Source organism: Trichoplusia ni, chromosome 11, assembly GCF_003590095.1.
Source record: "Trichoplusia ni isolate ovarian cell line Hi5 chromosome 11, tn1, whole genome shotgun sequence".
NCBI lineage: Eukaryota > Metazoa > Arthropoda > Insecta > Lepidoptera > Noctuidae > Trichoplusia > Trichoplusia ni.
In genome coordinates, this window is record NC_039488.1 from 7,796,700 (window position 1) to 7,822,069 (window position 25,370).

The 25,370-nt window shown below is 32.7% G+C and overlaps 3 protein-coding genes across 4 annotated transcripts in view; 2 read left to right on the plus strand and 1 right to left on the minus strand.

The window, feature by feature from the left end:
• Positions 1-1,604: 1,604 nt before the first annotated feature.
• Positions 1,605-6,661, minus strand: LOC113498712 (enhancer of rudimentary homolog). The gene is made up of 3 exons (XM_026878829.1): positions 6,510-6,661; positions 6,237-6,422; positions 1,605-5,371 (listed from the first exon to the last, which is right to left on the minus strand). The coding sequence occupies exons 1-3, from the start codon at positions 6,510-6,512 to the stop codon at positions 5,249-5,251; spliced, it is 312 nt and encodes a 103-aa protein (XP_026734630.1). The 5' UTR covers positions 6,513-6,661; the 3' UTR covers positions 1,605-5,248.
• A 389-nt stretch (positions 6,662-7,050) lies between these two features.
• LOC113498750 (breast cancer type 2 susceptibility protein homolog) lies at positions 7,051-19,780 on the plus strand. The gene is made up of 10 exons (XM_026878891.1): positions 7,051-7,486; positions 8,387-10,961; positions 10,995-13,380; positions 14,057-14,231; positions 14,871-15,078; positions 15,569-15,678; positions 15,873-15,983; positions 16,386-16,584; positions 17,638-17,734; positions 18,239-19,780. Exons 1-10 carry the CDS (start codon positions 7,232-7,234, stop codon positions 19,344-19,346), a joined length of 7,224 nt encoding a protein of 2,407 aa, XP_026734692.1. The 5' UTR covers positions 7,051-7,231; the 3' UTR covers positions 19,347-19,780.
• Positions 19,781-21,392: 1,612 nt separating this feature from the next.
• The window catches only part of LOC113498597 (glycogen [starch] synthase), a 29,960-nt gene continuing 25,982 nt past the window's right edge, over positions 21,393-25,370 (plus strand). For both annotated transcript variants that reach the window (XM_026878672.1, XM_026878671.1), the window contains exon 1: positions 21,393-21,607. The gene's annotated coding sequence lies outside the window, so the exon portion shown is untranslated. The remainder of the gene's footprint in view (positions 21,608-25,370) is intronic.

The following is a 25,370-nucleotide window of genomic DNA, read 5'->3' on the forward strand; positions in this document are numbered from 1 at the left end:
CGAGTAAACCGTTGCTTCATTTAATAACTCTTATTTGGTTTGACTTAAATGTCGTTATATATTTTTTGTAAGCCAGCAACGTTTTATAGTAATTTTCCTAATCCTTACGTTATGGGTTTTCTAACAAACATTCAAGTTCATCGGGTTTGAAGCTACCCTGAAAATTTCAACCTCCTAGCTTACCGGGACGTGCCTCAAAATAAAGTAACCAATATTACCGGAACGACCAATTAACAAAAAGTGAAAAGTAAGGACAAAGGGTATTTGTCTTGTATACTTCTTAAAGGATACCACTTTATTATAATAGACCACTTAGTGTTATTAAGCAAATAAATCTATACTAATATATAAAGCTGAAGTTTGTTTGTTTGAACGCGCTAATCTCCAGAACTACTGGTTCAAATTGAAAAAATATTATATATTTTTGTGTTGAATAGACCATTCATCAAGGAAGGTTTTAGGCCATATACCATCACGCTGCGACTAATAGGAGCGAAGATACAATGGAAAATGTGGAAAAAACGGGAAATTATTCATCTTCGACGGCTTCCGTTCAAAAATTCCTAACTTATATCTTCTAACCACGCGGACGAAGTCGCGGGCAACAGCTAGTATTTTACTCTTGAGTCATTTTTTCTTCCTCAAACGCTTATCCTACGCGGGGTTCAAACCCGCGACAAGTAGGACAGTGGGTTTGGCGTAGCGTAGTTTGGTGAGCTCAACCACTCGGCTATTCGTGCAATCACTCGGTAGCCTCAATTAGGTAAGATTTTCTTTTATTTGAAGCTCTGTGGAGATTCGATCATATTAGGGATCTTTTAGAAATTAGAGTTTCTTTCTTAATTATTAGAATTTTAAAATTACAATACGGATCATTCTTGATTTAATTAATTATCACACTAATCTACCATTACAGGTTACTTAACCTAATGCGGTAGCTAGGACTAAACTAAGGTCTATGTATTTATGTGAACTAGGATTTCAAAGATTGAATTATTATGCACATAGTTGCAGGTCTAAATTCCAGCAACTGTTTTAATATGTAATTATCTGATAATTCTGATATGCATAGGCAATAAGTTAGCCTGATACACGTGCCCATCATTGCTCCTCCTGAAATTGCTTGCTGCTTCATCCACTTTTCTCCTAGATATGAAATCCTTACTATTTACGATTCCCATGTTTCAAATTTCTGTCTTTCCGCGATTTCTTGATGTTAAGTTACGAGACCGAATACCGAACACCCCGCTGCGTTCCAAAACTGGCATCATAGATGTCGGTAGAAGGGCTGCTCGACTAAAATGGGATTGGGCGGGTCACGTCAGCCGCATGGACAGCGACCGCTGGGCTAAAATCACCACTCTATGGGAGCCAGCGGATGGACGGCGTCGCCGTGGGAAGCTTTGGAAGCGGTGGCGAGACACTCTTAATGTTTCCGCACGGGCTGGTTACATGAGGTCCAGGACAGAGTCGTGGAAAGATTTGTGGGAGGCCTTTGCGCAGCAGCGGGACACTGGGCTAGATAAAAAAAAATAAGGATCAAAATTTGCTTAGGATAATTTAAAGGAAGGAATTTGCAGGTTATCAAAATAAAAAGACACAAATTGTTATTGCCAAATAGTTATTTAACTCTTATAAGGAACTTACATAGTATCTTAAATAACCTAGAAAGTAACGAACGAGAAAAGTAAAAAAAATGACTTACACATCCGGTAGACATTAACAAAAATCACACACTGTCTGTATGACATACTTAATAATAAGTGACTAATTGTAAACATTTACTGATCGCATGTAAACTTTAATAATCGCGTGTAAATTATACTGATCGTGAGTAAACTTTACTGACCGCGTGTAAACTTTTGATCACGTGTCATATTTTTTTCGTTTTGTCATATTTTAACTTGTATTATAAGTTCACGAAGCTGTTTACTTGTTTTATTCAAAACTGTGTCATATTTGAATATTTTAAGGTGGTGTTGCAGTTAGCAAGCACACAGCGAAGTTATATCATAAACAATATTTTAACTCACAATTTATAGAAATCAACTATTAACAATTGACATAGATGGTGATTGGACGAACGATGTGTTTTTTACAATTAATTTGTACAATGATCAGGTTAATATTGATCACTTGTCATTTTTCTTGAGAACTCTGATCAACAAATATTACAACTGATCAGTGATCAAAAAGGGCCACCAGCGCCTCGTTAAAATATAAAATTATTGTAATTGTGAAAGAGATGCCTTTCTACGCCGTATAGTGAGCTATCACGCTACCACAATTGCAAAAACCCTACTTTTAGACACACTGCTAGTCCCTAGAAAAGATCCTGATTGTTTTCGATTAAAAACAATATTTAAGAAATAAATATTGTTACCTTAATATTAGTCCAACAAAAATTAAAGAAGAGATTTTTTGTCATATTTATACGTAATGGTGATACTTTGAGTCTACGACAACTGGGACTTGACTGAAAGAGATCTACCCTTTAAACAATTAATCAAAGGTCATATTCGGTATATGACATTTAAACAGACTTATTACTAATATCTTTTATATTTTTAATTTTTAATTATAAGCAGTGCTGACTGTCAGGACGAAAGCCAATCAAATTTGGAAAGCTGTGACGGTCTTTTACTACCTTATTCGTGATAACGAGTTGGCACTCTACGCCATGTAGTCCAGTTCATCTTTTCCTTGTACTTTCAACACTTGGCAGACACCAGCACTGGTTATAACATAAAAAATGACTTTCAAGTATCACCTTAACAAATTTAACTTACCAAAAAACGATTAATTACCAGTTCTTGGTAACAGAGTATGGAACAAATGGAGTGTTAATGACCTATAGGCTATAGTGTTCGCGTGCTAGTCCCTTCCTTCAGATATATAAGAGATGAGACAAGAAAACCTAAGTTCAGCGTAAACCACACGGTAATTTAATATAAACCTTAACTGCCTTGACATACGGTCAATATTTCACAACGCTGGAATCGCGGCTGAGCGCAGTTCCTTGAAGTGCGAAGTTATTCTCCACCGTATGTCAACGTAGTTAAGGTTTATATTAAATCGTTATCTAGTTAGAGGTAGACCGTCTTTTGTCTCTCTCCCCCATCTTGCCTCGCACATATTTTGAGTAAGAAGTTGTATGAAATCTGGGAGGTATACACTATTTCTTTTAGTACAAATGATAATGATAATGATGAACTACTGATCTTAATGCATTATGGGAAAAAAATGACAGCTATTTAACAATCAGTAGAATCTATTCATCCAGCCCAAACTTCCGAGGTTTGTTCTGACCTCAAAACTTAGGACTAGAAAACAAATTACACGCGAAATGAGAACCTCATAATTTTTGGAGACGGTTGAAAACGTCGTTCGGGCTTAGCATTTACACGTCGGAGTAAATCGTATACTCTAAGGATGCGACTAGCACGAGAACATAGTTATAATCTATTTGTATGTGTATTACAAAGTTACAAAACGACTTATTTGATGGTAAAAGGCACGGTAAAGGCTTATAACAATCCAACGTACTATGCCTTTCAGTTCTGTTTTATCATCATTCTGAAGCATTACAAATAGATACAAATTTATCACACAATAATATAGTCAGGATTATTGATTTTAGTTGTTTTAGTTTAAGAGCTCCTTTCTGTATATCTATGCTTTATACTTTAAATATAAGGAAAGTTTGACTATGATTATATCTTGCAATAATATCTTCAATTAAGAGATAATTTGGTATTTGACTAAATTAGTTTGATTGACAGATTTCCCAAACATATTGAATACGTATTTTTCATATTATTGAATCATTAAAAATGTCGGAAGGTAAAACGCACTTGAGAAAATGTAATTTATGGTAGTGGGGCTAATGACATCACATGCCAGTAAATAGCGTACTGGTAAGTGACGTCACGCGAGATTTTGTTTTAATGTACCTTCATTCAACAAAACAAAAGGAAAAAAAATGATTCCAATAGTTTTTGAAAATCTGTCTTATAGACTAAACACTTTTTTTCGTCGAAAGCCACGCCAAAGTCAGCAAACATTGTATCAATTTATGCTGTTGAATCCACACACTGATAGAGAGTCAACTCTACTTATGTAAAAATGTATTTTTAAAATTTAAAAGTATTATTGACAATGTAAGAATGTATTGCTATAATGACAATTAGGGTCATGGTGCAATGTGAAAATGTATTGACACATTTCGTTGCCATAGCAACCAAGGACTATTGAACAGAATGTGTGTTTATTTAGATTTTAATCTTTTATTTGAGAATGTTACAGTATATTGCTATGCTTAGTGCCAAATATTAATTAAATTCAAGGATGTTCATAGCAAAACCATTGAGATTATATTATTAAGATAACTTTACTGACCAATCACAATTGTATATTGCCAACAATATTCAAACCCAAGCATTGTTTACAACACAACAGCAAAAACAGCATTTCCAAAACATTAATATTAAAATAACATTTAGACGGCCATTTTACAAAATTGATGCTTATTTTTGCAAGAAGCTTTTTCAAGCTACATAACTCGAACCATGACTGTATAACACAGCACTTTATAGTGATATATGAGTAAAGTTAGTCTAAATTATACAGATTTATCACACAAGGTGTAGCAAAAACATCAAGACACAAACATGAGTGTATTCCAACAACAATATGAGTTATTTAAGCAAATGCACTGCAGAAAAAAAATATATTACACTGAAAATATCTTAGGTTAAAACACACCATTGAGCAGACATCTTGGTATATACTTTTTATAGAATTTGTATTGAAATAAATCACATTAGAAACTTTTTAAAAACTAGGGCTCCAGATTCTATGGCCCCTGTCTGGAAATTATTCCTTATGAGCCTTATAACCTGCGAGAAATGCCAGTATATAATTTGCTGATAGCTTCACTTTGGGTTTGTAACTTATTACCTCTGTATAACAAAGCAAAAGTTGTCAAGTATACGAGATTTACTTGTCCTCATTGACAAATAATCAAATCAACCAATCTACAATGATGCTACTTTAACCCTTAACATCAAAGTTATAAGGTTAATTACAGAATAATTAAGTTTACAAACATTTGTACTACCGTTTAAAGAGATATTACGGTATACCGTAAGTATTTTACTCAAGATGTTAACCACTACCCATATACAGTTCTATAACCTCGTCTGCAACACTCCATACGTTCGTTACTCTGCGTACTAAATATATTACCCTAATCGGTTTGCCCTGCTGCCTGACGTAGTAATACGTATATTTTCTCTTTAATCCAGTCTTTGTTGTATGGAGCGTATGTGTTTGTTGATTTCTGGTAGACTAGGCAACTTAAATCGGCCAGCTGAAATAGGAAGTCAGTTTAATTAGTGATGAAGAAAATCTTTAATAACAATTGTCCGGCACTTCATGAGATGAAATAAGCAACTTTAATGTTATTACATCTAAAATTACTTATTATATTCTGAGTACACCTCTTCGAAAGGAAAAAATATTGATCACCACAATTGTTTAGTTGCATGATGAACAACTGGCTTCGAAATGGAAGCAGAAAGAAGGTGGTTTGGTGTGGTGAAACTTGGGGAGCCCACGTCCAGCAATGGACAGAGATGGACTGGTTTAAATCATTGTAGTTATGGGTATCCATACGGATATCCGAAATAATAGAATATCCATAACCGTAACCGAAACCGATACTATATTTTACAAATATTCATATCCGTATCTGGTTCCGATATTATATATCCATAACATCCCTGGTTTAAATATAATGGAAAATCTAGATCCACAAGTACTTGGTTGTGGGTAAAACATTATTTAATATGATTACATTATGCAATTTTTCTACGACAACCATTAAGAACATCCCATCACAAATTTTCGGTCAAGACAAAATATAATAAACATGAATATTTCTAGATTTTTCTATGCTTTTCATGGGTAAGCAGAAGTCTTATAGGAGCAGTCTTAAGAATTACAAATATATAATATAAGCGATTTGATAATATACTTGTTACGGAAAGTTATCTGAATCTGTTATTTGATCGCTGCATCGATTTTAGAAGATATTACCGTGCAATTTTTTCACAAGCATAGTATTCCATTAAAAAGTCACGTAAGAATTGTTAACGTTAATCAAATTCGGCTGAAAAATAATTATAAACGTGTTATCTCATGTTTTTATTAGAATTAGTAAATAAAATGCTTACCTGATCGATAAAATCGAATAATTGCGAGATATCGTAAGTTATTGTCGGCGTATTCGGGTTCCGTCTTTTTAAATGCTCTTCATATATTTTACATACACCCTCCATACAATCGTTGACGCTCTCATAGTCAGAATAAGTCCTAGTTTCTGGCCTCGGACCCGGTTGCACCAACAAAATTGTATGAGACTGAAAAGCGAATAATATAACATCATAACCTAGTTTTACCCGCCATTATTATTTAACAGAAAGCGATGAAGATACAGTTTCTCTTACCATTTTCGAGGAGTATTATAGAGTTTCTTCTAGGTTTTTATAAGTATTTGATTGTTTTAGAAGATAAATTGTTATTTTCACTTGTAAAACGAAAATTATCGAGGCACGGCTATAGCTGTAGGCGCTTGATATTCGTTTGGAAGTCGAAACATGCACAGATACACAAGGAAAGGTAACGTTTTTTGAAAGTATAGTCAAACAAATCTTTTAACTGTAACGATTAACCCTTTAGTTTTAAAGTATTATAGCGTAAGTTTCCAATTTGATATTATAAATGGAATAAATTGAATTCATTTAAATAATATTTTTTTCCAATAAGTTTTTCAGAACGATAACATTTTTCATTTCACGTAATAAAAATTCACAGTTTGCCTAAAATTGAATATCCATAAAAAACTCCCGAAATTAATTCTTTCATTAGCATTGTTTCAAAAAGCACTTTTTATTCTTTAAGTTCGAGTAAGTGGGCACTGTTCAGTACAAGAAAAAAACATATTCAGAAGTTAAAGATTTCAATTGAAACTTTTCTTGGAATAATGGAACGTTTAGTACAAAACAAGTGTCAACATGATGTCAATTTCAGAAAAAATAATTATTATGTTCGCGCTAAATTTATTTCATGCTCTAAGCCAAACAGAATTTAATTAAACCAAAATATTTTATAGTTTTAACCACATACTTATACAATCTCAATTTCTCCGGTGTTAAATTACATTATAAATATGACAAACGCTATAGAGAGTTTTGAGTTTGAATTAAAAAAACAAAGTACAAAAACTCCTAAAACTTTATATAATAGCAATAAGCAGCAAAATACGACTATATATAAGCCTCAAGATGTGATATCGAGTGTTTCATTACAAATGAAAGCCATACAAGTTGCGGATTCTTTAAAATCTGGTAAATGTGATAAAAAGTTGAACCAGTTAAAGAAATCGACGTTTTTAAGTGTTAATAACTTACCGGCGTACGAAGAGGTGAGTGATATACCTAATTTGTTTATTTCATGCACACTTAAATAGGTACAAGCACTAAAATAGTACAATAAATACATCATATCTCATTTGTTTGACATTCTATCTCATTAGCATGTGTACACAGAATGACAATTAAAAATAAAAGAAAAATACTTAAGTTAACTATTAACTTACTTTAGACTAACTTGAAAAGCACATAATAAGTATAAATTTCCTTTAAAAGAAATCAATTATTATTCATGTTTGAATTTTTTCAACACAATTCATACAATAATAAGTAGATTTGTTTAACTTTTTTAAGAATATGATTCTTAAAGATGGAATTATCTACTGTTCAAATAGTGACATTTGTGACTATCGCGAATAGTGAGTTGGCAAGTGAGTTCAGAGAGTTAAAAATGACAGATTTTTATTGACATTATTAAGAGTCACAACAATGACTATGCCCAATAATGTGTGCAATTATAAGTTTGCTAAATATCTGTGAACTATTTTATTGCTATTAGTGAAAACCTGTTATTGGCTGTATGTACCCTTATATTGTTTCATATTCATTTTATTGTAGCTGTTGGTTTTCCATTACAAATAAATAAATAAATAAGAACAATTATTATATTTGCTCAGGAGTCTATGTTATTTTTATGCACACTTTGTGTAGAATATTTTTTCTTATAGTTTATGAATGGAGTTTTTGAACAGATAATCTGAGTTAAACCTGTTCATCGTCTTTAAACCTTCACATGCTTTGTCCCTCTGTTTATAACAACTTTTGCCTTTCCATCCATTTTAACAAGAACATAGCTTGAAATGGGAAATAGTCATACACACACAAACATACAGCAACAAATTAAAAAGAAAATTAAATAATGATAATTTATTTTTTCTCCATGTCCTTTCTAGGTAGCAAAACAAACAATGAAGTTTGACACCCAATTTGCAACAGACACACAACTGATAAATGTAATAGAAGACGCAGAATTGATTGACGCACATGCTGGTATGACAGAGGAATTTGATTCCTCATTCCGTCAGGCAGAGACAGAAGATCAAAGGGACATAGAAGAAGATAGTAGAAGAATGAAAGATGCTGAAAGTGCTAATGAAGCATTAAATGTAAATAGAAATGATAAAATTGCTTCTTTGTTGCAAAATTCCATCAAAAATGACACAGGCATTAAAAACGATGACAGAGTTACAGCAATGGAATTCAAAAATGATGTTTTGATCATTAGAAATAAAAGGAAACTGGATACAGATGATGATGATTTGATTGATTTATTTGACAAGAATGATGAAAATAAAGGTTTTAAACATGCAACAGATGAACATACACAATTTGAAGAATACAGTCAAATGCTAAACCAATGTATAGAAATTGAAGACGAGGACATAGAAAGGCCACTTAGTCCAATATTTATGCAGAAAAGCAAACCAAAATCTAAACCGTCTACACCATTAGTAGTTAGTCTAGAAACATTTGAGAAATTTGAGCAAATAGCAATGCCGATCGTCGAATCAAATGACATAAATACTGCTAAACACGTAATTAATTCTCAAATTCTAGATAATGAGCTACTAATTAAAGTTAATGAGGTTTTACCACCAGATAAAGAAAAACTGACAAACGATGTAAATCTTAAATTTCAAATTGATGAAACAGATGATAATGGAAAAGAGATAAAATCTCTTATAGTCGAAGATCCAGACTTGGATATACAATTTCTAGAACTAGACAAAGAAATATCTGAGGATCTAATAAAGAAAGCCAAAACTGAGAATACTGAAATATTAAAAGATGAAATACTATTTAGTTCTGATGAAGAGGAATTCGTTCAAAAATCCTACCAAGATCTACCATTTACGTGTGCTCTGGCAACATCGTTTTATAATGTCAAGGATATGGATGAGACAATGTTTGTGGGGTTTCAAACGGCTAGTAACAAGTCCATACAAGTCTTCACGGAATCTTTTGTTCAAGCCAAAAGCCTATTAAGCAATGTGAGTGAAAGGGACGACGATATAACTGTCACCGACTTAGTTAATAACTGTGATGGTAATGTCAAAAGTAAAGATGTAAAAATGGACTTTATTGATAAAGAAACAGAGCTTGATTTAGAATGCAATGATGATGCAAATGATAATAAAGAACTTTGCTGTGAAGAAAAAGAGGTTGATTTAGTTTGTACTAATGATGCAACTAAATGTGAAGGACATAGGAATATAGATTTTAATGGTAAAGCAACAAGGCTTGATTCAGCTTGCAATGATGATGATGCAAATATGTTAGATGTGCAAAGGAAAGCAGACCTTATTGATAGAGAAACAGAAATTGGTTTAGCTTGTAATATACAAGCAGTTGATAATATGGATATAGATGTAGTAATAGAAAGACCGGTTATTATAACAAAACATGAAATTGAAATTAAATCTGTGTCTAATAGTAATTTTCAAGGATTCAAAACGGCTAGCAATAAAAATATTAAACTCAGTGAGAAAGCTCTTGCAAGATGTAACAAAGTATTTCAAAATATAGATCTAAATGAAGATTTTGGATCACAAACTGAAGAAATACCGAAAAAAGAAAATAAAAACTTAATTAATGAAATAATTAATAAAGATGAGTTTGAAACCATTAATGAACCAGAAACCAAAATAATGAAAAATCATACAAATGACATTCAAAGCATAGACGATGTTATAATCCAAGAATTTGAAAATATTGAAATGTCGCTAGAAGAAGACGGAGGTATAAGAAAAGTTGAGACAGAGAATGTTGTTGGTATTAAAAATGAAACAGATGATAATGCTTTAGAAAAATATCAAGATTACGTCAAAGATATCGATTTTGATAACGATTTTACTCAAGTTGATACTAATGATGAATTATCTGAAAATATTACTGAGATCAAAACACTTAACGAACGTACAGCAGACGCTAAAACAGCTGAGGTAATTGAAATAACTAGTATTGATACAATAATAGACAATATAAATTCAAATAAACCATCGACAAGTAAATCTTTCATTGGATTCAAAACAGCTAATCACAAAAATATAAAAATTTCAAAACAAGCCTTAGCTAAAACAAAAAGTATTTTCAAAAATATTGACTCTACAGAACCAAAATCACTTGAAAAATTAAATATAGAAGAATATAATACTAATATGGATAAAAATAATATTTTTGAAGGTTTCAAAACTGCAAGTAATAGAAATATTATTATCACCAAAGAAGCTCTCGCTAAAACAGCCAATATATTTAAAGATCTAGATTCAGATATAATAATACCTGAAAAATATGAAAAAGAGGATATAAATGAAAATATAGAATTGTCAGCTAAACAGCCATCGACTAGCAAAGAGTTTTTAGGTTTTAAAACTGCAAATAATAAAAAGATTACCATATCTGATGCAGCTTTAGCTAAAACGATAGATATATTTAAGGAAATTGATGTTGATTGTAAAAAGGACAACAATATTGATAGGGCAAGAAAAGAGATAAATGAAGATTTTAATGAATCTTCTACTGATTTGCCTAATTTTGTCGGATTTAAAACGGCTAATAATAAGAGTATAAAAATATCTGAAACAGCTTTAGTTAAAACGAAGAATATTTTCAAAAATCTAGATACTGAAGATTTTGATTTTCCATCGAAAAATAATGAAGAATCTTTGAAAAGTCAAAAAGGACTTACTAACAAGTTTTCTAATGATAAAAAAAAAATTAAAAAGCCTTATCCTGTAGAAGATCTAGATAGAAATAAAGATTTAAATAAAAGCCTTCAAACAATCGATTTCAATGAATCATTTACAAACAAAGCAAGATTCGTTGGCTTCAAAACAGCTAATAATAAAAATATCAATATATCAGAAACTTCTATTGCCAAAACTAAAAACATATTTAAAGATATTGATGATAATGTTGCTAGTTCTAAAACAGAAGAGGAGATTAATAAAAATGTTGCCAACGTTGAAATTTTCGAAGAAATTGATGATGTACCACCACCTTTAGGTTTTATTGGATTTAAAACTGGTCATAATAAAGAAATAAAAGTTTTAAAAGCAGCGTTAGCTAAAACTAAAAATATATTTAAAGACTTAAATCAAATTAAAGAAAATAAATCCGAAAAAGATTATTATCCTACTATTATTAAAGATGTACTTGAAGCAAATACAAAAATTAATTATAATGAAGTCAAAAGTATTGAAAATACGGTAAAAGAAATCTCGATTCCAAAATTCCAAGGTTTCACTACAGCCAGTAATAAAAAAGTCAAAATCTCAGAAGAAGCATTAATTAAAAGTAAAAACATTTTCAAAGATACAGATCAATATGAAATAAAGATCAAAGAAAAAGATGACTATCCTACTATAGAAAAAGATAGAGAAAATAAAAGGAAAGATAGTCCACTTAGTTTCCAAGGATTTACCACAGCGAGTAACAAAAAGGTAAAGATATCGAAACAAGCCTTACTTAAAAGTAAAAATATATTTAAAGATATTGAAAGTGATCCAAATACTGATGTTATTAATGATCCAACCGACAAATATGAACATGAAGATAGGGAAATAGCTAAAGGGATAGAAAACCCACCTAAATTCCAAGGATTTACCACAGCAAGTAATAGAAAGGTAAACATATCAAAAGAAGCCTTACTAAAAACTAAAAAAATATTTAAAGATATTGATAATGATCCAAATACAGATTTTAATAATGATCTAACTAACAAATTCGAAAAAGATGGTGAGAGAGTAACTAAAAATGATTTATCTGATGGTATTGATATCAAAAATTCTAGATCCAGTCCTATTTTTGAAGGTTTCAAAACAGCAAGCAAGAAAACAGTTTCAGTATCAAAAGAAGCAATTGCAAAAAGCAAAGAGCTATTTCTAGAAATTAAAGAACCTGAATTTCTAGGTTTTAAAACTGCAAGTAATAATAAAGTGAAAATATCTGAAAAAGCGCTGAAAGAAACTAGAAAAATATTTGATGATGAAATTCTTAGTTTTAAATTTGATAAAAAACATCATTTAATTGAAGATTTTTCAGCCGAAATGAAAATACAAGATAATGATAGTACTAAGTTTATTAAAAAAAGAAATTTAGATATAGGTGTTAAAGAAAATACAGATAATGGTGCAATAAGAAACAAAAGATGTTTTTCAGAAATAGATACATCTGAAATTAACAAAGAAAAGATAATTGTTAACGAAATATTGGATACGCAAATACTAAATGACTTTGAAGAAAGCCTTCATACTGAAGATTTTAACAAGACGGCAGTTACATCAAAGAGATCTGGCAGCCCGATCTTATCTTGCCCTAAAGCTAAAAAAAGAAAGAAATTTGTCACACCATATTCTCAAAAACAACCAAAATGTTTTAAAACAGTCGAGAAAATTAATAAAAATGTCACAGGAATTAATTTCACAGAGGATTATAAGAAAAATAAATGTTTTACTTTAAAAGATTTACAAAAATTAAAACAAACAAACTCTGTTACTACTGATCCTTATATACTAAAATTTAACTTTGAAAATTTATTAAAATTCGAGTTTATAAATGAAAGAAATAATTTAACTGATTCAAAATTAAATTTACATTTATTCAAAGATCTATTTACAAATTCAGTTAATAATAAACTGATACCTAACGGTTGGTTAGATAACCATTTTAAGTTAATTCTCTGGAAGTTAATATCTTATGAGGTTAAATTTAACTTGAAGTTCAATGCAAGAAATGTTATGGATCAATTGAAATTCAGATATGATAAAGAGTTATATAATGCTCAGAGGCCGGTTTTAAGGAAAATTTTGGAAAAAGATGATGTCCCATCTAAAACTATGGTGTTGTGTGTCGCTGGGGTCTATGTTGATGGAGTTAGCGTTGCCAGGTACGTGTTAAATGTTGCTATGTGTAATATTATTTTTATAATATACTAGCTGTTGCCCGCGACTTCGTCCCCGTGGGTAGAAGATATAAGTTATGATTTAGATATACCTGCCCGGTTTTTTTCACATTTTCCATTGTATCTTAGCTCCTATTAGTCGCAGCGTGATGGTTTATAGCCTAAAGCCTTCCTCGATGAATGGTCTATTCAATACAAAAATATTTTTTTCAATTTAGTCCAGTAGTTTCTGAGATTAGCGCGTTCAAACAAACAAACAAACTCTTCAGCTTTATATATTAGTATAGATTTACAGATAATTTCCTAAAGAAAAATACTTGAAAGAAAAATTGTCACCCACCAAAGTTTTGAAAGCACCACCTGTTTCTTAATCTTATGACTGCACGGATAGCCGAGTGGTTGAGGTCACCACGCCAAACCCACTGTTCGCGTCGTGTCGTGGGTTCGATCCCCGCGTAGGACAAGCATTTGTGTGATTCACGAATGCTTGTTCTGGGTCTAGGTGTCTTTGTGCATGTGATTTGTATGTTTGTGAAACCTCCCGCGACATAAGGAGCGTTTAGCGTGGTGACCTCAACCTGTCGGCTATCCGTGCAGATGTTTACCTTTATATACCTTTATCTTTTGAAAAAAATAGTATTTAAAATGTTTAAACTTTCAGTGCATCAACAACGAATCTAGAACTTCTACTAACGGATGGCTGGTACTGCATCATGTCTACTCCGGACAAAATGTTAGCACAGTTGGTCTGTGATGGCAAAATCACTGTTGGGACTAAAATCGTCACCAACGGGGCCGAGTTGGTTAATTGTGAGCAAGGAGTCTCGCCTTGGGAGGTAAGTCAATAAATATATAATAAAAAGTTGCACAACTTTTAACACAACGCCATCTAGTCTCAAACTTAGCAAAGCTTGTATTATGAGTACTAGACAACTGATAAACATACTTATATATTTCTTAATACATACATGATATACTCGTAGATAAATTACACCAAAACACAGAACAAATGATCGTGCTCATCACACAAACAGTTGTGGGTGGGAATTAAATCCACGACCTACGGTATAGCAGTCTGGGTCACTAACCACTAGACCAACAGGCCAGTGAAATTTTCTCCTCTCTTCAAAATCAAAGTGAGAAATCAAAAATACCGTTTGGTTTTATATTTATCCAGCTTTCCTTATGTTTGTTGAAATTAATGTTAAAATCTCAGATTACGGTTGTGCGATGATATTTTTTTAGAAACACACACGCCGGAAAAACACATAAAATATACGATAATAAAAAAACATACGTCAGATAGAAAGTCTTCCTCTCTCCTACGATAATGCTCTGCCCTTCGGGGTCCATAATTGTTCATTGTACCTAAAATTACCACCCCTAACTACCATTATGGAAGCAATAAAGTATTGAGTATTGAGAATTTTTCCTATTTTTTTTCTGATTTGGAGCAACTACAAAATTATTCCCAGGATACATCAGCGGTCCGTCTAAAGATCTTCGGCAACTCGACCCGCCGCGCTCGCTGGGACGCCCGCCTCGGTTACCATGGCAACGGCGCCATCTTGTCGCAGCTGTCAGCTGTCAAACTGGATGGCGGGAAAGTGTCGAAGCTTATGGTTTTTGTGACCAGAGTCTATCCAGCTATGTACGTTGAGAAATTTGAAGATGGGAGTACTGGTGAGTTATTTTTAATTAGGTAATATGGTTTTTTTTTTGTAAACTGAGATGGTTTCAAGTATTTTTCAAATTCGTACCAAGAAATATCGGTGGGAATATTAAGTGTATAAATTTTTGGGTTCCGTATCCGGAAAAGCGGAAATCTATTACTGACGCTCTGCTGTCTGTTCGTCTGACCTTCTGTCTGTCCGTTTCATGAACCGTACTAGCTAAGCGGTAACGCTTACGAGGGCAACACGATACCCCTTTGTTAGACTTTCTAGCTTCTGACTATCCGTAACAACTGTCAAAGATCTATGAATAACAGCTCAATTTAACGTACTGGTAAGTGACGTCACAACGTTTAACCCACAATTTAACGTGTCTTCCGAAACACGGATAACTTGTGAAAAAATAGATGGTCACCCATCTACTGACTGACCGTATCAAGCGTAACCAAGGACGTTATTAAACAAATAATAATAATAAAAAAATATGTTTTTGTTTGCAGTGACAAGATCAGAACGTTTAGAACATTTGCATCAGATGAAGACAGAAGCAGAAAGGCAGGGCATCATGGAGAAGTTATATGAAGAAGTGGAGAAGGAGTTCGCTGATCAGGTAAAGAAAATGTCTATAATTATTATATTTTATAGCCTAAAGACTAAAGATTTTTTCCAATTTGGACCAGTTGTTACTGAGATTAGCGCGTTCAAACAAACAAACAAACTCTTCAGCTTTATATATTAGTATAGATATAAATACAGTACATTTATATCAGGTTGCTTGTAAGTTCGAACTGTTAATAATTTCAGGAGTCGCAGGATTCCGAAGGCTATACAGATTCTTGCAATAGAACATGTCTGGACAGCGGCTCGCAAATCGCTAAACTGATGAAGAACAGCCGAGATCCAGCTGAATTCAGAGTAAGTATAAAATTATGAGGTTTAAATGGTAGGATTATAGAACTTGTGGTGATGAGGATGCTGGTTTGAATTCCAGTTTAACGAAGTCGGATAAAATTAGCTTATGTAAAGTGTTAATCCAAGGTCGTCTCGCCGCTTGCCCAAGGTGACCTGTACAACAAATTTCATCGAAATCGGCCCACCCGTTAAGCGTTAAGAGGTAACAAATAAACACGTTCACAAACACACACAACTTCGTACTACAAGGCTGACTTTTTGATTTGTGAATCTAAAATACAAACTCATTCGAATTGGTTCAGCCGTTTAGCAGGAGTTTAGTGATGCAATCGTACAGAAGAATGACATGCTGACTGCTGAAAAACATTTCTGCCCGTCTAAATTAATACTTTTCTATTATTCCAGGCACACTTAACATCATCCCAAACCCGTCTCTTAGAAGCCCACACAACGAAACGCAGGGAACATCTTCTAGAAGATATACAGAAGAGAATTAGAAAGAAGATGGAGACAGCAGGTGTGAATGTAAACAGGAACGTGGTAACGTTGTTGAAGATAAGAGTGGCTGGTGTAGAAGATAGAGAGAAAATTGTTGTGACTAAAGGTGACAGAATTTTAAAATTAATTAATCTCTACTAATATTATAAATGCGAAGTAACTCTGTCTGTCTGTCTGTTGCGCTTTCACGTCTAAACCACTGAACTGATTTTAATGAAATTTTGTAAAGAGATAGAGTTGACCTTGAGAAAGAACATAGGATAGTTTTTATCCTGAATTTTTGAAGAGTTCTCTTGGAAACGCGATATAACCAACCTCGACGCGGGCGAAGCCGCGGGCGAAAAGCTAGCTTTACTATAACTATCTCAATTTCATAGATTTTACAACAATAGGTTATTTGTTTTTAAGAGATTAACTTATGGAGTTTCTTGCCGGTTCTTCTCCATAAGAATGACACTTTGGAACCGTGCAACCAGAGTCATTCTTGTAACGTTTTAAAAGTGCTTGGAAAACGGCCTATTTGAAATAAAATATAATTATTTTTATCTTCCTTACCTACTCTTTTATGATGTGATAAAATTAAAAATACGTTTTCAATATTTTTGGGAAACCTATCTGACGGACTGCATAAATTTTTTTAGTGAAATACCCCATTATACAAAACCTATTTGACTTTTTTTTTCTTATACACGGTGATTTTTTAGTCGTCTTACAAAAGCAGCCCAGTTCATGTATGCGACGTAAAATACCCCTAGGCGCGATTATTATTTTTTTATCATCAACTATGATAATAAGTTCGAACAAAAATAAAAGAAGAAAAATCTGAAATATACTCTTAAAAATGAAAAAAACGCCGCCGCCCGCGCCCCTCACCATTGTTACAAGCCTCGGACCGCGCTCGCAACAGAGCTGTGTTTCTAAAAACTACGAATTGCATCATAATATTGAATAAAAATTACATTTTAAATTTATTTAAATGTCATAAATACCAATTTTTTTATCATGGACGTGTTCTAGTCCTTGGATACATGAACTGGGCTGCTTTTGTAAGACGACTAAAAAAACACCGTGTATACATGAAAACATTATTCAATTCTAGAATATAAAAAAAAAATAAGTATTTGGTTTTCGCTTTTGATCTATCTTTTTTGTATTTTAGGCATGATGTCAATATGGAAACCGACAGAGGAAGTACAAGAAATCATTAAAGAGGGCGCTTGGATCGATATTATGAACGTAGTACCCACAGCTGTTAGGTAAGCATATACCATTATTTGTTACAATACCAATAGGAGCTCGTGGCTAAGCTTCAACTGCACAAGTTAATCGATCACAGGTTAAGTTACGCTTGACGTGGTTGGTCCGTAGATGGGTGACCTTCTTTGTCATAACGAGATCCTCCGTGTTCCGGAAGACACGTTGAATTGTGGGTCCCGGCTGTTATTCTTACATCTTTGACAGTCGTTACAAGTAGTCAGAAGCTAGAAAGTCTGACAACCAGTCTAACTAAGGGGTATCGTGTTGCCCAGGGTTGAGGAGGTCAGAAAGGCAGTCGCTCCTTGTAAACACTGGTACTTAACTGAAACCGGTTAGACTTGAAGCCGACTCCAACATAGTTGGGAAAAGGCTAGGATGATGAATACGAATAGATATTGGTGGGGTCCTTGTTCCGCATTTAGGGTCCAAATTGGGCCCAACAGTTTAACGAACTGACACAAACATATTAATTTATATTTATATGTACTTTGCCCTTATTACAGATACTCCGAAATTCAAATATCAGCCGGCAGACAATCAATATTCAGTGCTTCAAAATACAAAGACGTAGAAAAAATTAAACCATACACAAGTCTACTTAAACGCAAATGTTACACCATAAAAGATCTAGCCCAAAACCCAGCCATGGCCACCGATTACAACGAAATCGATACCGTAGGCATGATATTTCAAATCGATCCATCGATTTCGGACTTCGATTCGACTAAACAACCCTTCCAAAATGTTTACTTAGCTGATTTTGATAAAAATATAATCTGTATAAATTTTTGGGGAGGACTAAAGAAATTTGGTTTCCATAATGTTTTGGATACCGGTCAAATCGTCTCCTGTGTGAATTTACAAAAACGGGCTGGCAACACTAGGAAAACTATACCGCATTTTCGCGTAACTGAGTTCTCGTATTTTACGAAGACGCCGAAAAGTGAAAATGCTAGAACAATAGTTGATGATTTAAATAAAATGTTTTTATCACTCGATCGAAGAAAATTCTGTGAGCAATGTATAGAAATTAAAAATAACTATTCCTCTAACAAAAATAATGCTGAAAATATATCCCCTTATAGATTTAATAATAGCGATTATAATCAGTCTAGAAATAAAATATTTATCGATTCGCCTTTAGCTAGACCGAAAACGGATGACAATTTCAACCTAACCGGCCTTGATTTTGAGTCTACATTCAGACAGACAGACACACAAAATCTATCAGAAGAAGTCTTAATTAGAAAGCGTAAAGTCAACGAAAAAATAGCTAAATTAAAAATGTATGGGGAACCACCGCCATTGACCAATCTACATATTATAAATAAATCAAAAAGTGCTTCGAATTCATATAAAAGTCCTTTATTAACTAAAAACAATCAATCTAAAACAACACACGAACTGTCAAACTCGAAATCTGACAGTTGTGTGAATGTTGCCAATGAGAAAAATTCTCCCGAAAATGTGGGAGATAGCCCAGTGATTTTGAATAGAACTTATGTAAAAAGTATAGATCCAGTCAAAATTGATTTTGATGTGAAAGATGATAGTCATGTTGATCATTTTGCTGATGATTTCGATGGCAGTCCGCCTTTGAGTCTAGATTAATTCTTTCTGTAAATTAAGGGCTTACAGGGTGTTTTAAAAATGTCTAAAAGTACTTGTTACCGATATTAAACTAATTACTAGTAATAAATTGTAGATTTTTGGATTATACTTTGCTAATGACCTGAAAAAGAATAAAATTTACTGGCCCGGTCTAGTTGTTAGTGGCCCTCATTGCTTTACCGTAGGTCGTGGATTCCATTCCCACCCAGAACAAATATTTGTGCGATGAGCACTATCATTTTTCTGTCTGGATGTACTCATAATACAAGCTTTGCTTAGTTTGAGGCTGAAGGCGTTACGTGAAAGACGTAAAATATAATTTCATTAAACAAAAATGTATCACTCACCCTTAAACTAATTTAAGCTAAGAAAACTCATTCAAAGTATTTTTTTATAAAATAGAAGAATATTTTGCGTGAAAGAGGAACAAACATCCATACATACAAACTTTTGCGTTTATAATATTAATACGATACGTGTTTATAATTAAAATTAAGAATTTACACTAAGTGCCATTTAACCTTTTAAATAAAACAGTATTAAATTAAGAATAACCGTTTATTTTAAGCTTTTATTAATCTTTAAAAAGGTAAACGTAAAAAATACTTTAAAAGTGTGATATGTCTTGTTACGTTGTAAATAATTTGTACTATTTGTTGAATAAAAACTCTGTGAACTGTTCCTTTTTGTTTTCTTTAAAAAAATATTTTTTCTAATGCTACTATTTTGTAGTAGACTTGGCAGTCGATTACGGATTTGCGTAAACGCCGGTTAAGAGAGTAACTTATGGAGTTACTTGCCAGTTCTTCTCCATAAGAATGACAGTTTGGAACCGTGCAACTAGAGTCAGTAATGTAACGTTTTAAAAGTGCCTGAGAAACGGCCTATTTGAAATAAAAACTTTTTGATTTTGATTTTGAAAGTTGAACTTTTAACCGGCGTTTACGCAAATCCCTAACCTTTTACAAGTAATTTGTAAAATAAATTTTAAATCTGTTTATTTCCATGAAAAAATATAAAAGTAATTCTAAATAATACGGTAGCAAAACTCTATTACATCTAGATTGTAGGCCAAATTGTTTATGCTTTTAATACAAAAATGCCGATATGTTCTGGAAAGTATTTCAGGAAAACTGGATTCTAATTATTGACACCTGGAAATGCCAAAAAATAAGCAGTTGGTGATCAATGCCCTATATTGGATCTGCTTTACAAAGTCATTATTAGTAGTTAGCACTAAATCTGATGTTCAAAGGTAGTGAAGTCAAAATCAAGAGTTATTTATTTAAATTAGAAGGAAACAATAGGGGTGACGACTGGTATAAAAAGAAAAATCTCGTTAGTCCTTCAGTTAGATAATTGAAAAGTATGAGACACGTATTTTTTCCTTTTTCAGAAAAACTAGAATTGACAAAGATTAACTGCTTTAAAGTTTAGGAGGGGGCTTGTGACGTAACGATAGAGTAAAATTTATACTCAATCGTGACGTCACGCGTAAGTTTCATTCACTGTAATTTGGTCAATTTATGTTTGCGGGACAAATTAAAAAATACGTATCCATTATTATACAAAAAACTACAAGACGGACACTGCAAAAAAAAAATTGTCATCATCCCTATTGACTGCAACATCTTCGGCTGAACAAATGGCGCAACAAACTAATATAGAAACGAGAATATTAAAACAGTGTTCTTTATCAAAACTCTTTATTTTCAATTTATTACTGTAATCACGGGTTAGGCAAGGAGTTCAACAAATGATAATAGGCGATAGTTTCCGGGTTCGATTCCCGCACAAAACAAGTCTACAAGACACAGGTACAATCTACATCCATTTACACGCAGAAAAATTTGAAATGTGAAATATGTTCAAACCCTACTTATTAATAAAAACATTAGGAACATCATTCCGTTAAGTTTTGTAATATATAACTTATGATATTATTGTAAATTCGTTAAAAGGCCAACGTTTTTTTTCAATCGTTCCGAAACTCAACCAGCTGTTTTATTACCTGACAACCCGACTGTCAGTTCAAGGTGACCTTCAAAGCTAGCAAGTTTGACGTTTTGTAACCTACAAAACTATTTTCATTTGAATTCTCTACCCGCGCAGACATGTACTATGCGGTAATATACTCGTAAATATTATCGGCGTTTAGAAAACTGTGCAATTACATCGTAATACAAGTTTTTAGTGCCATTTTAAGTGATAAAAGTGCTTGTCCGTGCATCCGGCGTACCGCATCAACTTTTTTTTAATCCGTAAGTATTTATTACTTTTTTATTTTCTTAGACACGTCGTTGATCGTTCCATTCTGCCTATCGGCGTGGATAAAAATAGTTCGTTTTTTTAGAGTTGTCTTAACGAACTCTCTTTTAATAGTCTATGCACGAAGTGAAAATATAAATTACGCGTTTGAAAAGTTTCTAAATATTCGCCGAAGAAGTTATGTATGAAAATTTTTATTAATACGTAAAAGTAACTCATGAAAATTATGCTAATGTCATGATTGATCCACTATTATTGGCAAAATTTAAATTACCTGTAATTTACATAAATTAACACTAGATATAAATTATATTAACCTAAATGCTACAAGTTTAACTTCGTCATTATAATTTATAAAAATATTACATATTTGTACTAATAGTTATAATTTAGTTTAAATATTTTTCTGAGTTTTTAAATAAAAAATTAACATACCTTATAAGAATCTCGTTAAAGATTGCTTAAAAATTATTACTTGTTTATTTCAAATCAAGAAGCAATTATTGTTATCTAATCTGTATATTATTTAGGAATAACAGTTTGAAATGTTTTACACTGGGCTGTTGAGGTCAGATAGGTGCATGCTCTATAAAAAAAAAACTGATGAATCTGATAAGACGGTTTCAAACAATATAATTTTGGAAATGGCTACAAAAAAGCCACATTCTGAATTATTTTTCAAATAAATAACATGGGAACTCCTGATATTCGATAATTTACTCCATGTTAACTTGAAAGTGAAAATTACTGGTAAAAAAGCAATGGTAGGTGGTGATCATTAAAAATATACTATAATTAAAATTAATAAACATAGGTAGAAAAGAAACACAGTACAATGCTTTTTATAAAAAAAAAAACATGAGCAAAAAACTGAAAGAAAGAAAGAAGTTTTTATTTTATCTTCCTCGTGAAAGACAACAGATTATCCCTAATTTTCTGGATTAATTTTATCTGGTGATAAATCTATTGATAGCAAATAAATGCTTGACCAAAAGTCTTGCAACTATTCAAAAAGATATATCTGTTTGACAGATGATTAATTTATTTTTTGGGTTGGGTTAATTTTCAAGTTGTTTTCTAAGAGGGCAGCATAGAGATTTAGAATCTTATTGAAACCCTATATTTCTAGCCAAATACAAAACTAAAATGATGAAAGATATCTGCTAAATAAAATAAAAATGCATTGGATCCTAAGTGCTCTGCTATGAAAAAGATATTGGGTTTTAAATGACACAGCATGCTATCCATAAAAAAAGAAACTAAAAAAAAATATGTTCCATATATAACATTAAAAAATAAAAAAGTGCTATGTTGTTGCCTACCTATCTTGGTCTCACATTGTTCTGTAAACATTATTACATAATTTACATTTAAATTGAAATAGTGCTATGCTATCGTCTTTTTTGGATTAATATATTTTTATTTTGATAAGTCTTTGGCCATGCTTTTCTAATTTAAATGCAGGCTATCTATCATTAATATCAGCCATCATATATAGTCATAGTTATATTATTACATAAAGCTGATAGTAATAATTGCATAATTGTCTGTTATCTGTATTATAATGAACTTCTGTTAATATATCATACACTTTCATTGATTAATGTTACCCTGGTAGTGTTATAACCTATTTGGAGCTGAAGACAATTTTTTTAGGTTATTTATTTTTAATAAAATAATTTATAATACAATTTCGTTAAATACTAACGTAAAAACTTAAATTTTTGGGATTTTTTGAGAATCATACAGAAAAATTACAGCCAAATGAAAAATTTCTTGCTTTTTTTAAGTTTATTTACAAACAGACAACCAATGACTGAATTTAATATGAGTTGAAGTGATTAATACTTTATGTGCCTAATCATGCTTTCTTTAATTAGTGTTATTGTTTATTCATCGCATTTTTCGCAATCTGTGCTGAGTCGGAATTGTTAATTAAATGATGTACCAAAAAGGTACGAAAAGACCTAATAATTGAACATTTAAACGGATAATAATCTTCTCAAGTGGAGTAGTTTACAGTGCTGCGGGTTCAATCCCCGCAAAGAACACATAGATTCCACTAACGCTTGCTGCAGGTCTGGGTGTCTTTGTGCTTGAGATTGTTCGTAAAACCTCCCTGACACTAGGATTATATTCCTTTGAGCGAGATTCGTATTATTTTTAGTATTCCGTACGGTACCTTACCTTCCGAAATTCGTCCACGTACCTGTCTCACATGAATCTTACTAGCTAGAAGGCTTAAATTTTTGCTATATCAACAAATCATGAAAATAAACATCGAGGTTAAGAAACGTTTGGTATGGTCATTAATTTGATGGGTGACCAGTTTTTGTTATAAATATTTTTTTCTCTATGCTTAACCCACAGTGGGATCATTCTAGAATTTCACCGTTTTTTAATAAAAATACACATTTTATAGTATTTTTAGGAAATACCATAATCTTTATAATATTATATTTATAATAACAGTTAACCGAACATAACCTATGTTGCTATCCGTACATGTAATCAACGATATCGCCTCTTCTGTGAACCCTACCTCTCAATAACAAAACACGCATGCGTGCGCGCATGATGCGTGCTTGTTTTGTATATCGGGAATAAATTTGATATGTTAAGCAAAGCAGGTCAGGTCAGGTTGTGGATGGGTGATCGCATATTAAAGTTCTTTTATTAAAACGACTCCCGAATTTATTCCTCGTGCCGCGAGAATTTCACAAACTTTCAAGTCACTTGTACAAAGACACCCAGACTCAGAACAAGCATTCATAGATCACACAAATGCTTGTCCAACGCGGGGATCGAACCCGTGACACGTCGCGCTCAGTAGGTATGGCGTGGTGACCTCAACCACTCGACTATCCGTGTAGTCAAACACATTCAAATGCAGATATATCCTACTTCCAGAATAAATGATTTCATTTCACATCTCTGCATTCAAAAGCTCGTGGCTGAGCTATAACCGCATAAGTGATTCGATCACAGGTTAAGCTATGCTTGACGCGGTTGGTCCGTAGATGGGTGACCATGTTTGTCATAGCGAGTTCCTCCGTGTTTCGGAAGGCATGTTAAATTGTGGGTCCCGGCTGTTATTCCTACATCTTTGATAGTCGTTACAGATAGAAGCTTGAAAAGTATGACAACCAGTCTAACTAAAGGGTATCGTGTTGCCCAGGTAACTGGGTTGAGGAGGTCAGATAGGCAGTCGCTCCTTCTAAAACACTGGTACTTAGCTGAAACCGGTTGGACTGGAAGCCGACCCCAACATAGTTGGGAAAAGGCTAGGATGATGATGATCTCTGCATTCAAAAAAAAAAACCTATGTACTACTATGTAGGTACTTAAATATTATCAAAAGTCATCATTTATAATTCTAATTGATGTATCCAGAGAGCATTACCCTAATAAAAGTAATATACAAAATTAAAAATAGTAGGTCAAAAGATCTCAAAAAAAATCTTCATTCAATTTACTCTCGCGACTAAATAACTGATAAATTTTGACACATAATAGCGTGATGTTTGTATGTGTGTGTGCATGCAAACATTATGTATTAATTACCTATTATTTTACTTATAACAAATGACAAGAGCGTGCGAGATTGTTGGACTGTTAAAAGATAATAATGTTTAAACGGAAAGACAGCGTGCTGCTGACGAGTTTGTTGCGCCGTTTCTTCAAGCATTTAGGAAGCGGTGAAGGGTGGGCGAAACTGGGTGCTGTCCAATATTATTTGACCTTCAAAAAGTGCTA

What these genes read in the sequence shown, in the direction of transcription:
- LOC113498750 (XM_026878891.1), top strand. Translation starts at nt 7,232, where the DNA reads ATGACAAACGCTATAGAGAGTTTTGAGTTTGAATTAAAAAAACAAAGT. An exon ending in ATTTGAAGATGGGAGTACTG is followed by an intron (nt 15,079 to 15,568) that starts GTGAGTTATTTT and finishes TTTTGTTTGCAG; the next exon opens with TGACAAGATCAGAACGTTTA. An exon ending in GAAAATTGTTGTGACTAAAG is followed by an intron (nt 16,585 to 17,637) that starts GTGACAGAATTT and finishes TTTGTATTTTAG; the next exon opens with GCATGATGTCAATATGGAAA.
- LOC113498712 (XM_026878829.1), bottom strand. An exon ending in TATTCGATTTTATCGATCAG is followed by an intron (nt 5,372 to 6,236) that starts GTAAGCATTTTA and finishes TTCCTATTTCAG; the next exon opens with CTGGCCGATTTAAGTTGCCT.